The sequence below is a fragment of the Mandrillus leucophaeus genome, unplaced genomic scaffold, assembly GCF_000951045.1.
Source record: "Mandrillus leucophaeus isolate KB7577 unplaced genomic scaffold, Mleu.le_1.0 Scaffold9, whole genome shotgun sequence".
Classification (NCBI taxonomy): Eukaryota; Metazoa; Chordata; class Mammalia; order Primates; family Cercopithecidae; genus Mandrillus; species Mandrillus leucophaeus.
Window position 1 is genome coordinate 6,967,964 of NW_012109807.1, and position 13,354 is coordinate 6,981,317.

General features: G+C 39.7%; 2 protein-coding genes across 3 annotated transcripts in view; one reads left to right on the forward strand and one right to left on the reverse strand.

Moving 5' to 3' along the window:
- Nucleotides 1-4,426, reverse strand: part of MRPL30 (mitochondrial ribosomal protein L30) — a 15,769-nt gene extending 11,343 nt beyond the window's left edge. Inside the window, exons 1-2 of the mRNA XM_011969616.1 lie at nucleotides 4,256-4,426; nucleotides 83-160 (exon numbers count right to left, since the gene is read on the reverse strand). Of these exons, the coding sequence (XP_011825006.1) occupies nucleotides 83-133 (51 nt within the window). The 5' untranslated portion in view covers nucleotides 134-160; nucleotides 4,256-4,426. The remainder of the gene's footprint in view (nucleotides 1-82; nucleotides 161-4,255) is intronic.
- MITD1 (MIT, microtubule interacting and transport, domain containing 1) overlaps nucleotides 4,353-13,354 on the forward strand; it is a 12,074-nt gene continuing 3,072 nt past the window's right edge. The window contains exons 1-5 of one of the 2 annotated variants that reach the window (XM_011969614.1): nucleotides 4,353-4,674; nucleotides 9,080-9,181; nucleotides 11,493-11,629; nucleotides 11,710-11,796; nucleotides 12,492-12,607. In XM_011969614.1, coding sequence (XP_011825004.1) covers nucleotides 4,449-4,674; nucleotides 9,080-9,181; nucleotides 11,493-11,629; nucleotides 11,710-11,796; nucleotides 12,492-12,607 — 668 coding nt within the window. In that variant the 5' untranslated portion in view covers nucleotides 4,353-4,448. The remainder of the gene's footprint in view (nucleotides 4,675-9,079; nucleotides 9,182-11,492; nucleotides 11,630-11,709; nucleotides 11,797-12,491; nucleotides 12,608-13,354) is intronic. The other variant, XM_011969615.1, reaches the window with a different exon arrangement.

Below are 13,354 nucleotides of genomic sequence, written 5' to 3' on the forward strand. Positions count from 1 at the left end.
AACTTAACTTGCCTTGGAATGATTAAAAAAAAAAAATTCATAAGGGGTAGAAAAAGACAAATTCTTGAAAAGAAACACTTACCTGTAGTCTGCCCGGGGGCCTCTGAACTACTAAGCGCAAAATCCCAGCCATAAGTGCAGTGACTGCTTTCTTTAGAGGCTGTGGGAAGTAGGAAGTAGACCCATGAGTCAACTATGTCCTGGAAATGAACAGGTTTCCCCTTCTCTAGCATTAAAAAACTAAGCAGCAAATTAATTGTAAACTTGACTTAAGTTTAACAGTAAAACATATTGGTTATTTTAATACAATAAGGGCACGAATTAATTTATACATATTTTATTCAACCACAGGTAGTAATTATACACATTAACCACACCCCATTTTCATCAAGTGAGTCAGACCTAGATTGATTCCACAAAACTACTATCATTTAAAGTGTCTTCTTCAACAATGAAGGCAGATAAAGAATACTTTGCCACAGAATCACAGAAAATTAAAGAGCCTGAAGGGACTGGAGAAATCTCAACTCCTATTAGAACTGACTGCCCACATCCTTACTTTATGAATGAGGATCATGAATTCCAGAAAGTTCAATGATTTATCCAAGTGCATCCAGTTATCAATAAAGTATGTGGTCTGGAATCCCATTCTCCTAATTTCTAGGCGAGTGCATTTTCACTAAACCGTAACACCTTTCTGTTAAAAAGTAGAATTTGTTTTTGCTGATTTTTTTTTTTTTAACTATTTTCAACGCACACGCACTGCTTCTATAACCTAAAAAGGTCATATTTATTTAATTAGACACAAAACAACTGTAGTCTACTGACTTATACTGAAAGCAGAAAGATTAAGTTCATGAACTACATGTATATGTCGGACAGGTTACTTAATTCGTGCGTTACAATTTTTCTCCCAGAAAAGAAAGAAAATAGTCGTCTTGCAAATGAGTTATTCTACAAAGCACCTAAAACAGTACATGGCATGTGGGAAGCCCTCAATAAATGGTAGCTTTTATTATTATTAAATTATTACAAAGCTAATAAGAATGCTCTTAAAAGTATTCTTAAAAGCAGCCCCCAACCTTTTTGGTACTGGACCAGTTTCATGGAAGACAAGTTTTCCATGGATAGGGAGAGGTGGCAGGGAAGGTTTCAGGATGAAACTGTTCACCTCAGATTATCAGGCATTAGATTCTCACAAGCATGCAACCTAGATCCATTGCATGCACAGTTCACAATAGCGTTCACACTCCTATGAGAATCTAATGCTGGACTGCTCTGACAGGAGGCGGAGCTCAGGTGGTAATGCTCACTCAAACGCAGCTCACCTCCTGCTGTGCCACCTGGTACCTAGCTGGCCAGCAAATGGTCTGGATCTGAGGCCTGGGGTTTGGAGACTTGTGCTCTAACACACTAACATAGGTTAAGTGTTGTAATTCAGTGTCCCGCAGATTCCAGTTCATTCAAGTTCTGCATGTCTTTCCTGTGATGTGGATAAAGCAATGGAACTGTGAGAATCAATGCAAGACGTCTCTTGAAAAGAGCCAGACCTCAGAAACATTCCTCAGCAACTGAACCTGTCTAATGCTAAATTATTTTACCAGACTTCCTCGTATCAAGGTTAGGTATTACTCCAACATATTTAGCTTCACACTTTATAAAAAATCTTTCTGATCACTTAGATCTCAACAAAATCCTAACTGGACTTCTGCTTCCGTTCCAATTCCCCTAATATCTTTTTTGTATATCAGCAATAAATCATCTCATTAAATCTTAGATCATATCGCTCTGCTCAAAAATCTTCCAGAGGGCCAGGATTCTCACTGTCGAAGTGGGAAGTTACACATAAGCAAGAGTGGAAGGCTACAATGATCCTTACATACCTTATACTGTTTAGCTTAATATAGATATTGAGGGATTAGAAATAATAATAGATATGCATACACACATGTGTTGGCTCTGTCAGCTGAGAGGACTTACAGCAATAGCACTCAGTGGCAATGAGCACGCCAGGTGCCCAGATCTTGGCTGCATTCTTTAATAAAACGAACCAGTGCTCCTTTGAGAAATGGCTGATTATGTCTGGAGCACTTTGTAATGCCAGAAAGGAACTACTGGAAAAAACATAATGATGGGGTATGTCAAAGGGACACTGGAGTCAACCAAGCCAAAGCTGGAACAATTTCAGCAACAAAATAAGTAACAAAGTATTACTGGCTTAGAACCCAAACCAAAATAAATAAATAAATAAATAAACAACCAACCAACCCTAAGTTCATACTAATATAAATAAGTGAACAAGTTAATGAGAAAGAACAAATATCCCATTCAGAAGAATTCCAAATAATTCTTCCCTCTCCTGGAATGATTCTGATACTTACATGGCTAATTTCCTTATCTTTTTTAATTTTTGGCTCAAATCTCACCTTTTCAATGAGGTCTACCAGATCACATCATTTGACATTTTCACCCATACCCCAGCTGTCAACGCTCCCAATTCCTCTCTTTTCTTTCTATTGTGCGTATCTTCTAATGTAACTTAATTATGTTAGGTTTGCTGTTTGGTGCATATCCATTCAACAGCATGCTAATTCCATAGGAAACGGGTTTTTAGATTTTGTTGTTTTGGGTCTGTTATATTCACAGAAGTATCCCAAGCATCTGTGTAAAGTGGTATCTGCCCTATAGCAGGCACACAACATATTTTTTTGCAGAATAACTGAAATTTAAATATGTACAGACTTCTGAAGGTGTGATAGTCAAAAGTTACAAGTTTTTAGAGATAAGAGTCTCCCTAAGTTCCTGGGATTGAACTCAGCCTCAAGCAATCCTCAATTTTCCCAGTAATTGGAGCTAGGTGTCACCACGTTTGACTCAAGGAATACATTTATTTTATTTTATTTTTTTGAGACGGAGTCTCGCTCTGTCGCCCAGGCTGGAGCGCAGTGGCGCCATCTCGGCTCACTCCAAGCTCCGCCTCCCGGGTTCACGCCATTCTCCTGCCTCAGCCTCCTGAGTAGCTGGGACCACAGGCGCCGCCACCCCGCCCGGCTAGTTTTTTGTATTTTTAGTAGAGACGGGGTTTCACCGTGTTAGCCAGGATGGTCTCGATCTCCTGACCTCGTGGTCCTCCCGCCTCGGCCTCCAAAAGTGCTGAGATTACAGCCGTGAGCCACCTCGCCTGGCAAGGAATACGTTTTAATAAAGTAAAAGTTACTGTCTCCTACTGTAAAATAGGAAAATACCAGGCATCACAGAAGTATGATCCCATTTCTATTTTTTTAAATGTCTGTGAACGTGTCATATTTACAGAAAAATTCTGGAAGGTTGTCAGAAAAGCGTTAATATACGCCTGGGGGTATGAAAAAAGGTGTTTTTCCTCCCCCACACCGACCGATAGTTCTTTTGTCTTTTTACAATGACCATGCGTACAACAGGAACGTTAAAAAGCGATTTCTTTTTCTAAACCGTCAATGTATATAATTATTAAAGGGGGAAAAACACTTCTGAAATGTAAAACATAGAAGCACTCTTGCAGAGATACCAGAGATCTCTGAAGGCTGGAAGCGTGTCTCTTCTCTGAACTCCTAGAGCCTAACAAGCAGTAGGCAGCCCTCATTACTGCCTCTTGGCAAAAAGGGCAGAACAAACAGCTTTTGGTAGGTCTCGATCAAAATGGTAACAAATCATAATTTTAATAAAATGGCAAATATTCTTTTTTTTTTTTTTTAAGAAGAAGTCTCGCTCTGTCACCCAGGCTGGAGTGCAGTGGCATGATCTCGGCTCACTGCAAGCTCCACCTCCCGGGTTCACGAAAATGGCAAATATTCTAACTGCCAACTCTGGGATTTTGCATTATAAAATGAAGCAATACAAAAATAAAGACAATTTTCTATCTTCATTAAAAAAAAAAAAAAAGCAACCCTAATCCCCAATGGCAATAAAGCAGCAGCACAGAAAATGCTGCTTGGGTTCCCTTTCCCAAGCTGTCCAGCCTGGGGGCTCCGTCCTTGAGCTCCAGAGTCTGGGCCCAAAAAGCCGCGTGGCCCTGGATCCCGCGAATTGGGAAACGGGGGGATCCTGCAGGCCAATGGCCTTACGGGAGCCAATGTGACGGGATCAGGCGCAGACCCATTTAGGTTGCCGTAACCTGCCAACTCAGAACGCAATAGGGAAAATCATTAGGATCTGCAGAGGGCTCCCGGATACACCTTGCGAAGAATGCCGCACTCTCGGCCACTCATTCCCCACTCACCAGCACCCGCTAAACGTACAGCCCGAACTTTTCCACCGAAGGGAAGCGGAACAGAGGAAGAGCCACCAAGTGCCACACTCAAAGCCTGCCGTTGCAGTGAGCGCGACCTGCACACTAGGGCATTTTTGTTCCGACGAAATCCCTCCCCCTGAGGCAAGTCCCTAGAAAGAGAGCGCAGGCGCCTGGGTGTCACATGACCGCTTCCCGGAAGCGCAGCAGACCCGCTTCACTTCAGCCTGGGTTGAGGTGGAGGAGAATTCCCGGAATTATGGCGAAGTCCGGGCTGGGGCAGGATCCTCAGAGCACAGCTGCAGCCACTGTGCTCAAGCGGGCGGTAGAACTAGATTCGGAGTCGCGGTATCCGCAGGCTCTGGTGTGTTACCAAGAGGGAATTGATCTGCTCCTGCAGGTTCTGAAAGGTGAGCAATGAGGCAAGGCGGGGAGGACCTGAGGAAAAGGAACTGGTTCCTGCTGTGTCTGGGGTGAAGTGAATGAGTTAAAAACGATTCTTCCACACCACGAAGAAGCAGTTAAATACAGAAGGTGGGATATTCCACAGGACACCTGGGCCGCTTTCCTTTAGATCTTTAGTACATTGATGTCATCTAGAAAAGGTGGGGAGGCTACTAGTCTAGATTTTAAAAGACTTAAGAGATATAACCCAGTGTAATATATAAGCTTTGATAGGACCTGGGTTTGTACGAACTTTGAAAGACATTTTTGGATCTAGTAGAAAAGTTTGAATATAGATTGGGTGACATTAAAATTATTCTCTTAGGCAATATGATTTTTTTTCCCGAAAACTATCCTAAATTTTTAGAGATGTAGACCAAAGTGTTTTAGAAAGAGATGCTATGATGTCTTAGTTAATTTTCCTTAAGCAAAAATTTTTTAAAAATCGAAGCTCTATTTGAGCAAAAATGCTAATTTAAAAAATATAGGTGATGGGTAATAAGGGTGTTTATTATACGATTATTTTTAATTTTCTGTTTAAACATTTGCATTTAAAGCAAGCCAAAGTAAAATTATATAGCGGCAGAAGAAACGTTTTTCTTAAACGGATGAAGTGCGGTGTGAGAAATGCCTAGGGTTGTGGAGGGGACAGTGAGACTTTTCCTATTACTGAGTTATTCAATGTTGAGAAATACCCAAATATTCCTTAACACCCAGCACAACCCTGGCTCACAGTACACACTTAATATTTATGTATTAAATTGATAAGATCAACTCCTACTCCCCAACCCACTGACACTCCCGGTCTGAACTAAGCTCCCTCTGTGCTTTCTAGTTTAAGCTTCTTATAATTAAAGTGTTACCGAAGCTTTGAGGCAGCAGAGGGAAGCCCTTCATGGTTTGGTGCTTTGATCAGAACTATAAACTCTACCTTGCCTGGGGCATTATTTGATGATAATGATGACAGTGACAACAGCACTAAGCGTAGCTATCACGTTTCAGTGCTGAGTGCCAGGCATTGCAGAGAACATTAAAAGTATGATCTCGTTTCCTCTGTACCAATTGCCCTATCAAGTAGGAGTTGATGGTGTTCTCGCTTTACAGCATAAAAAATATTGTTCGCTTTCAAGTTCTGCCACTAGGAGGTGGTAGAGTCACAGTCAGAGCCCAAGGCCTGTGTATACTGAATCCCAGAAGAGAGACGGTGTGCTGTGTTGGTCAGGTGGAACACTGCTCAAGTTTTGGCTGCACCAGGAATCTGAAGCGGGAGAATCACAGTTCTTCTCACAGTGCTTCACTGATCCCGTAGAGGTTACATGTAACATGACACAGATGGGTTAAGACCAAAATGCAAATAGCGCTAATACAGGCAATAAGTGCCAGGAGAGAGATACCTATAGATAGGCACAATGAGGACTTCAACAGTTAAAGGTCATGGGAGGGTGGAAAGGTAGAGGTGGAGTTTGATGGGGGCTTTGGAGGAAAAAGAATTTCAGAAGTCAGAAATTCATCTAAGAGTCTTCAAATTCCTGTGCTGTCTTACCAGATAAGTAGTTTGGTTGAGCACGTGTCTGAAGAGGAAGAGTGAGAAGTTAAGTTTAAAGGTAGATAGGGGCTTGGATCACATTGTGAATGCCTTGACTACCAGGAGATTCTAACTCATTCCACAGGCAAGGAGAAACCATTTAAGGTTTTTACAAAGGAGTAACATAATTGGAGTTGCATTTCAGGGCTTGTCTCTTTCAGGAATGTGCTCTTTTCTCACAGATACTTATTTGCATGGCACACTCTCTCCTATTCCAGGCCTTTACACAAATATCACCTTCTTTGTGAGGCTTTCCTAGACCTCCAGTGTAAAATTATAACCCCATCCCAGCACTCCCTGTCCTCCATTATTTTATTTGATAGCACTTATCTCAATCTAATATACATGTTTTACCAACTTATTTTTATTGTTCTCTTTCTTCCTACTTGAACAATAGAGGAGAATTGTGTCTGTTGTATTAACTGCTGTATCCACAGCACTTAGAACAGTGCCTGGCATGTCGTTAGTTCTCAATAAATATTTCTTGAATAAAGGACTGAATATGGCAAGGATGTAAAGTAGATATTAACCTGTAGAGACTGAAGTTGAGCAGACCAATTAAGGAGCTCCTGCTGGAATCAAAATAAGAGGTGAGTATAGTCATTATAGAAAACAGTATGGAGATTCCTCAAAAAATTAAAAAGAGAACTACCATATGATCCATCAATCCCATTACTGGGTATACATCCAAAGGAAATGAAATCATTACGTTGAAGAGATATTTGTACTCCCATGCTTACTGCAGCACTATTCATAATAGCCAAGATAGGGAATCAATCCAAGTGTCTATCAGCAGATGAATAGATAAAGAAAATGTGGTACATATATACAGTGGAGTACTGTTCAGCCATAAAAATTGAAATCCTGTCATTTGTGACATGGACAAACTTGTAGGAAATTGTTAAGTGAAATTAGCCAGACACAGAAGGACAAATACCACATGATCTCACTCATATGTGGAATCTGAAAAAGTTGATGTAGAAGTAGAGAGTAGAATAGTGGTTACCAGAAGCTGGGAAGGGCAGGGGGTAGGAGGAATGGGGAGAGGTTGGTCAAAGGGTACAAAATTACAGTTAGATGCCAGGCACAGTGGCTCATGCCTGTAATCCCAGTACTTTGGGAGGCCGAGGTGGGCAGATCACTTGAGGTCAGGAGTTCGAGACCAGCCTCGCCAACACGGTGAAACCCTGTCTCTCTTAAAAGAAAAAAAAAAATACAGTTAAATAAGAGGAATAAATTCCTGTGTCTTATTACACAATAGGGTGACTATAGTTAATAATGTGTTGTATGTTTCAACATAGCTAGAATGAAGGATTTTCAAGGTTCTTACCGCAAAGAAACTAAATATTTGAGATGACAGATAGGCTAATTACCCTGATTTGATCATTACCTTTACCAAGTGGTCAAAGTTAATATCATCAGTAGTAAGACACATAAACATCACGTACCTACCAAGCAAGGTACATCACTTCTGTGATTGTCTTGCCAAAAAATGCATAAACCAAGTCTAATCATGAGAAAACATCAGACCGTCCAAAACGAGAGACATTCTGCAAAAATAACTGACCGATGTTATTCCTAAATGTCAAGGTCATAGAAGGCAGAGAAAGATTAAGGAACTAACACAGATTGGAGGAGACTAAGGGCACATAACTAAATACAATATGGGATCCGGACCAGAAAACACTTTCATTAGTGGAAAAATTGGTGAAATTCAAATAAGGTTTGTAGATGAGTTCACAGTATTGTTTCAGCGTTAATTTCCTAGCTCTGATATTTGTAGTATGGCTTGTAATATGTTAACATTAGGAGAATCCAGGTGAAGGAGCTATCTGTACCATTTTTGCAACTTTTCTGTAAATATAAAATTAACTCAAAATGTTTTTTAAAATGAGAGATTAAAATGAAATTATTGGCTGGGCACTGTGGCTCACACCTGTAATCCCAGCACTTTAGGAGGCTGAGGCGGGCGGATCACCTGAGGTCAGGAGTCGGAGACCAGCCTGACCAAAACATGGTGAAACCCCATCTCTACTAAAAATACAAAAACTAGACAGGCATGGTGGTGGGTGCCTGTAGTCCCAGCTACTCAGGAGGCTAAGAGGAGAATTGCTGGAACCGGGAGGTGGAGGATGCAGACAGCCGAGATCGTCCCACTGCACTGCAGCCTGGGCGACAGAACGAGACTCCGTCTCAAAATAAACAAAAAATGAAATTATTATGGAAAATATAAGCGATGTTGAAAGGAAAGAAGGGAAGGAACAAGAAGTGATTTGTTGACTGATTTGGGAGGATGGGTGCTTGGAGTAAAACTTTATGATCATGTATATTCAAAAATAACATTTTTGTGGTAGCTGGAAAAATGTGCATTATATAATGGGGAGGTCTGGAAGAGTAGCTGGTTTTGTGGAAGATAAATATTTTTTGCTATCTTTTAATTATCCAGAAACTTCAAACTTGTAGGTAATTAGGATAAAATAGTGCTCAGACATGAGTTTGACACGTAATGAGCCACCTTTCATCCCACCAGATTTGGTGTCCTAGAGATGAGACATAGTGTCAAGCGTTCCCACTCCCAAATCAAGCTGCATCACACGTTTCGTGTAAATATGAAGGTCTTGGATGTTCAAGCCAAATTTGAGGTTATCGTGTGTATTTGAGGACTGAGGCAAATCATACTAAAGGATAGGATATTTGTAGAAAACTGGAGAAACTGAAAACAATGCCCAAATTAAATAGAAAAATTGTTTTGATACTTGCTAAGATATATATTTTTAAATTTGTAGGTACCAAAGATAATACTAAGAGATGTAATCTCAGAGAAAAAATTTCCAAATACATGGACAGAGCGGAAAACATAAAGGAGCACTTGGAGCAAGAAAAAGAAGGTAAAGAGGCTGTTTTAGAAAACACATCCGTAAACGACTACGATCGTCCATTCACCCAGTGTTCCTGGCTCCTGCCCTTTGGAGCTCTGTGTGGTCTGGACCAGTTGTCCCTGGGAGCTTACAGGATTTAATCTGCATTTCCACTCCCATATAGGAGTTGTTCTTAATTGTTTGGTTTTTTTTTTAGTTGGGGGTGGGAATGTCAGACATCCCTTTGACCTTTGAACATCCAATGAAAGCTACACATACTGGAGAATGTTACGTGCCATTTTTAGGGGGTTCACAAATCCCTACGAAGCTTATGTGTGGACTCTATGTTAAGAAATACTACAGAGGAATACCGAATGTAAATTGTGTATTTTATTTATATTTCCCTTTATGAAATGACCAAAATCATGAAAGAAGCTAAAGAAACTCCTAGAATTTCCCTCAGATTTTGTTGTGAATCAAAACACCTCAGGAGTTAAGCATTCCTAATGATTAGACGTCAGGTAGGTATTGTTCCCCACTGATCATTAGTTCCCTACTCCTAAGCATCCAGTTTACAAATGTCTGTAAATGGCCATTTCCACCCTTACCTGAGTGCATACTTGCTGCTTTCTATAGCCAAAGGTACTGCTGCCCTGAAAAGCCAGTGCCCCCAGGCCCCAGCTTTTCTTCCTCTCTATGCTTTCTACACCCCTTTCCCCTTCTCTTCCTACTATTCTGTATCAGTACATACCCTGGGGATCCCCCACTGAGCTCCTTTGTTCAGTACGAATACAATTGTGTTTCCTTCACCCCAATTTGAAATTTAGAATGAAATTTTACTCCAAAACATTGATGAAATACAGTACCTTCAGCATTGTGGTTTTGAGTACATGGAATTAAATTAACCTCTATGTGGCTATCTTGGCTTAAAAAATGAGGCATAGTTGTCAACATTATCTCTGTGGAAATATTTGGAACAGAATCCAAACTACTGATTTTTAAACAAAGTGTAAAGTATAATTTAGGGGCTACCATATAATTTAGGGACTAGCATTGGGGTCATTTTTTTTTTTTTTTTTTTTTTTTGAGACGGAGTCTTGCTCTGTTGCCCAGGCTGGAGTGCAGCAGCACGATCTCGGCTCATTGCAACCTCTGCCTCCTGGGTTCAAGCAATTCTTCTGTCTCAGCCTCCCGAGTAGCTGGGACTACAGGCACCCGCCACCACGCCTGGCTCATTTTTGTATTTTTAGTAGAGTCGAGGTTTTGCCATATTGATCAGGCTGGTCTCTAACTCCTGACCTCAGGTGATCCTCCCACCTCGGCCTCCCAAAGTGCTGAGTTTACAAGTGTGAGCCACTGCGCCCAGCCAGGGGTCATTTTTTTTTTAAAACCTTAAAGGTTTCTGATAACTTTTCAATGTTCATTTTGAATTAACAAAAGCAATAGATCTATCTAATTGATCCTGTGACATCCCCGTCTTTAGCTTGGGTTATTAAGAAGTACTGTAAATTTCTGTTTAAAACTCTACACGTGCCAAGAAAGACTTCAAAGCTCCATATTATACTGTATTCATGTTTTTTCTTTTTTCTTTTTTTTTTCAGGCAGAGTCTTGCTCTGTTGCCTAGGCTGGAGTGCAGTGGTGCAATCTCAGCTCACTGTAACCTCCACCTTCTGGGTTCAAGTGATTCTCCTGCCTCAGCCTCCCAAGTAGTTGGGACTACAGGCGCCTGACATCATGCATGGCTACTTTTTATAATTTTAGTAGAGGCAGGGTTTCACCATGTTGGCCAGGCTGGTCTCGAAGTCCTGACCTCAAATGATCTACCTACCTCGGCTTCCCAAAATGCTGGGATTACAGGCGTGAGCCACCACATCCTGCCCTGCATTCATGTTTAATACTCACTTTAGTTATTAGATTACAAGACATAAAAAGACAAGTCTGAAGAGAAGGACCAGAGAGCCACTGAGTTATAGTATGTGGTGCTACCCATGGTGACAGGAAGTTATTGGATACCTTTATACATACACTACTCCCTTCAGCAAACTGCCTGGTCTATAGGATCTGGCTCAAGGACCTGTTCCAGGAAACCTCTGGATTTTCCCCCTTGCCTAGCCTCTGTGAAGGCAGAAATCACTAATGTAATGGTTTGCCTTAAATATGTTTGTGTGTGTAACATCCTGCAATGTATATGATATTTAGTAGGCATTCAATAAGTATTTGCTGAATGAATAAGTGAAAAAAATTAATGTGTATCTGATGCTGATTAATCACTATATATAAAATATAAAATGTGTAAAAAAAATGGTCACTGGTTTTACTGTTGAAGCCTGTGTTTTATAGATGGAAAATATCACAAGCAAATTAAAATAGAAGAGAATGCAACAGGTTTTAGTTATGAGTCACTTTTTCGCGAATATCTTAATGAGACAGTTACAGAAGTTTGGATAGAAGATCCTTATATCAGACATACTCATCAGGTATGTGAATGTACTAAAATATAATGAAATATTATATTCAATGCACTAAGTTAGTAATAATCCATTCTAATGTCTTTTAGCTGTATAACTTTCTTCGATTTTGTGAGATGCTTATTAAGAGGCCATGTAAAGTAAAAACTATTCACCTTCTCACCTCTCTGGATGAAGTAGGTACCTGAAAGCACTTACTCTTTCTTAACTTATTAACTTTATTCAGTTACAAGATGTAGTCCCGTCAAGGAAAACACAGATGCAGTGCTTCAGCTAGATTTATTTCCTTGGGAATTAACTTATTATCTAACAGCATGAATAGCATGTCATGAAAAAATGTTACTGATTTTAGGATGCTGATTTTGTATTTGGCCACTTTGCTAAATGCGCTTATTCAAATAGTTTGTTAGTTTAGTCTCTTGGATATTCCAGGAGGCAATCACACTGTCTGCACTATGGACAATTTTGTTTCTTTACCAATTATTATATCTGGGGGTTGGTAGCATGATGTGGTAGTGGGCATCTCTATCTTGACTTTGACTTAAAATAGGAATGCTTCTAAATAATTATGACTTCTGCGATTGATTTCAAAAGAAGTCAGCTCCACCTGGATGACTAAAACTATTCCAAACTACATTTAAGGAGACAGGATGGAGTTATGTCCACATTAGAAAAGAAAATTATTTTGATAAAAACAATTGCTCTTTAAACTACCTCACATTGTTTAGTTGCTTCTTTGAGATAGTAGGCATTGAAACGAGTATAGAACATTTCCATCTTAATCCACCTATGATATAGATTGTATAGCTTAGGGATAGTTTAAGATAACAATAATAACTGAGGCAGATAATTGTATTTTTGCAATTAACAGGGCACTGAGCAAGTGCAGCAAAGTAGGGGCCTGCAAGAAATAGAAGAGTCACTGAGGAGCCATGGAGTGCTGTTGGAAGTGCGGTACTCTTCTTCAATACATGACCGAGAAATTAGGTCAGTCTACAATAATGTTGTAATTTTCATGCAGTCCATATATACTTTAAAAATTTTAAAAATGTTTTATATAATTGCATATATTTAATATTTATTTATAAATATTTAAAATTCAACAAAAACTCCATTTAGTAATTTTTCACTTTTGAGAAGGAAAAAAACACTTGGCTTACTTTTGGACAAAGTAAGCCAAGTGTTTTGTGTGTGAGTTTAATATTTCCTAATGGAGTAATATTTACATATTCTGTGTCACAGAGAAAAAGAGAATACTTTTCTGTCTACTCAACTGTATATATAGTGTTATGATATTAGGATAATTTATTTTCTAGTGAACTTAATATTTACTTACTGTGGCTTTACTTCTTATGGGTTATTAAGTTATTCTAGTAGGCATGACAATTTGCTGAGTCTTTAAGAAAACAGAATATGCGGTTATTTTAGTGATATCTTCCTTTTGTTTAGCACAGTGGTCATATGTTTATAGCAAGGGCACTCAGTTTTAATAAAAGCTTAATTACAAACTAAATATGCAAAACAGATGAAAATGCAGCTGCTGTAGTTAAAGCAGAGGTCAGGGCCCTGGGCTCCTCCTGCACATTCCCCATCTCTAGCTAGGGGAACTCTTGAAACACCACCAGTTGCCCTGAATATACTTTGCCACCACTTGTTAGCAGAACATGAAAAAGTTTTATCAAGCTGAAATTCAAGGTTAAACTATCAGATACTTAAATAAATTGATTGTTTCTA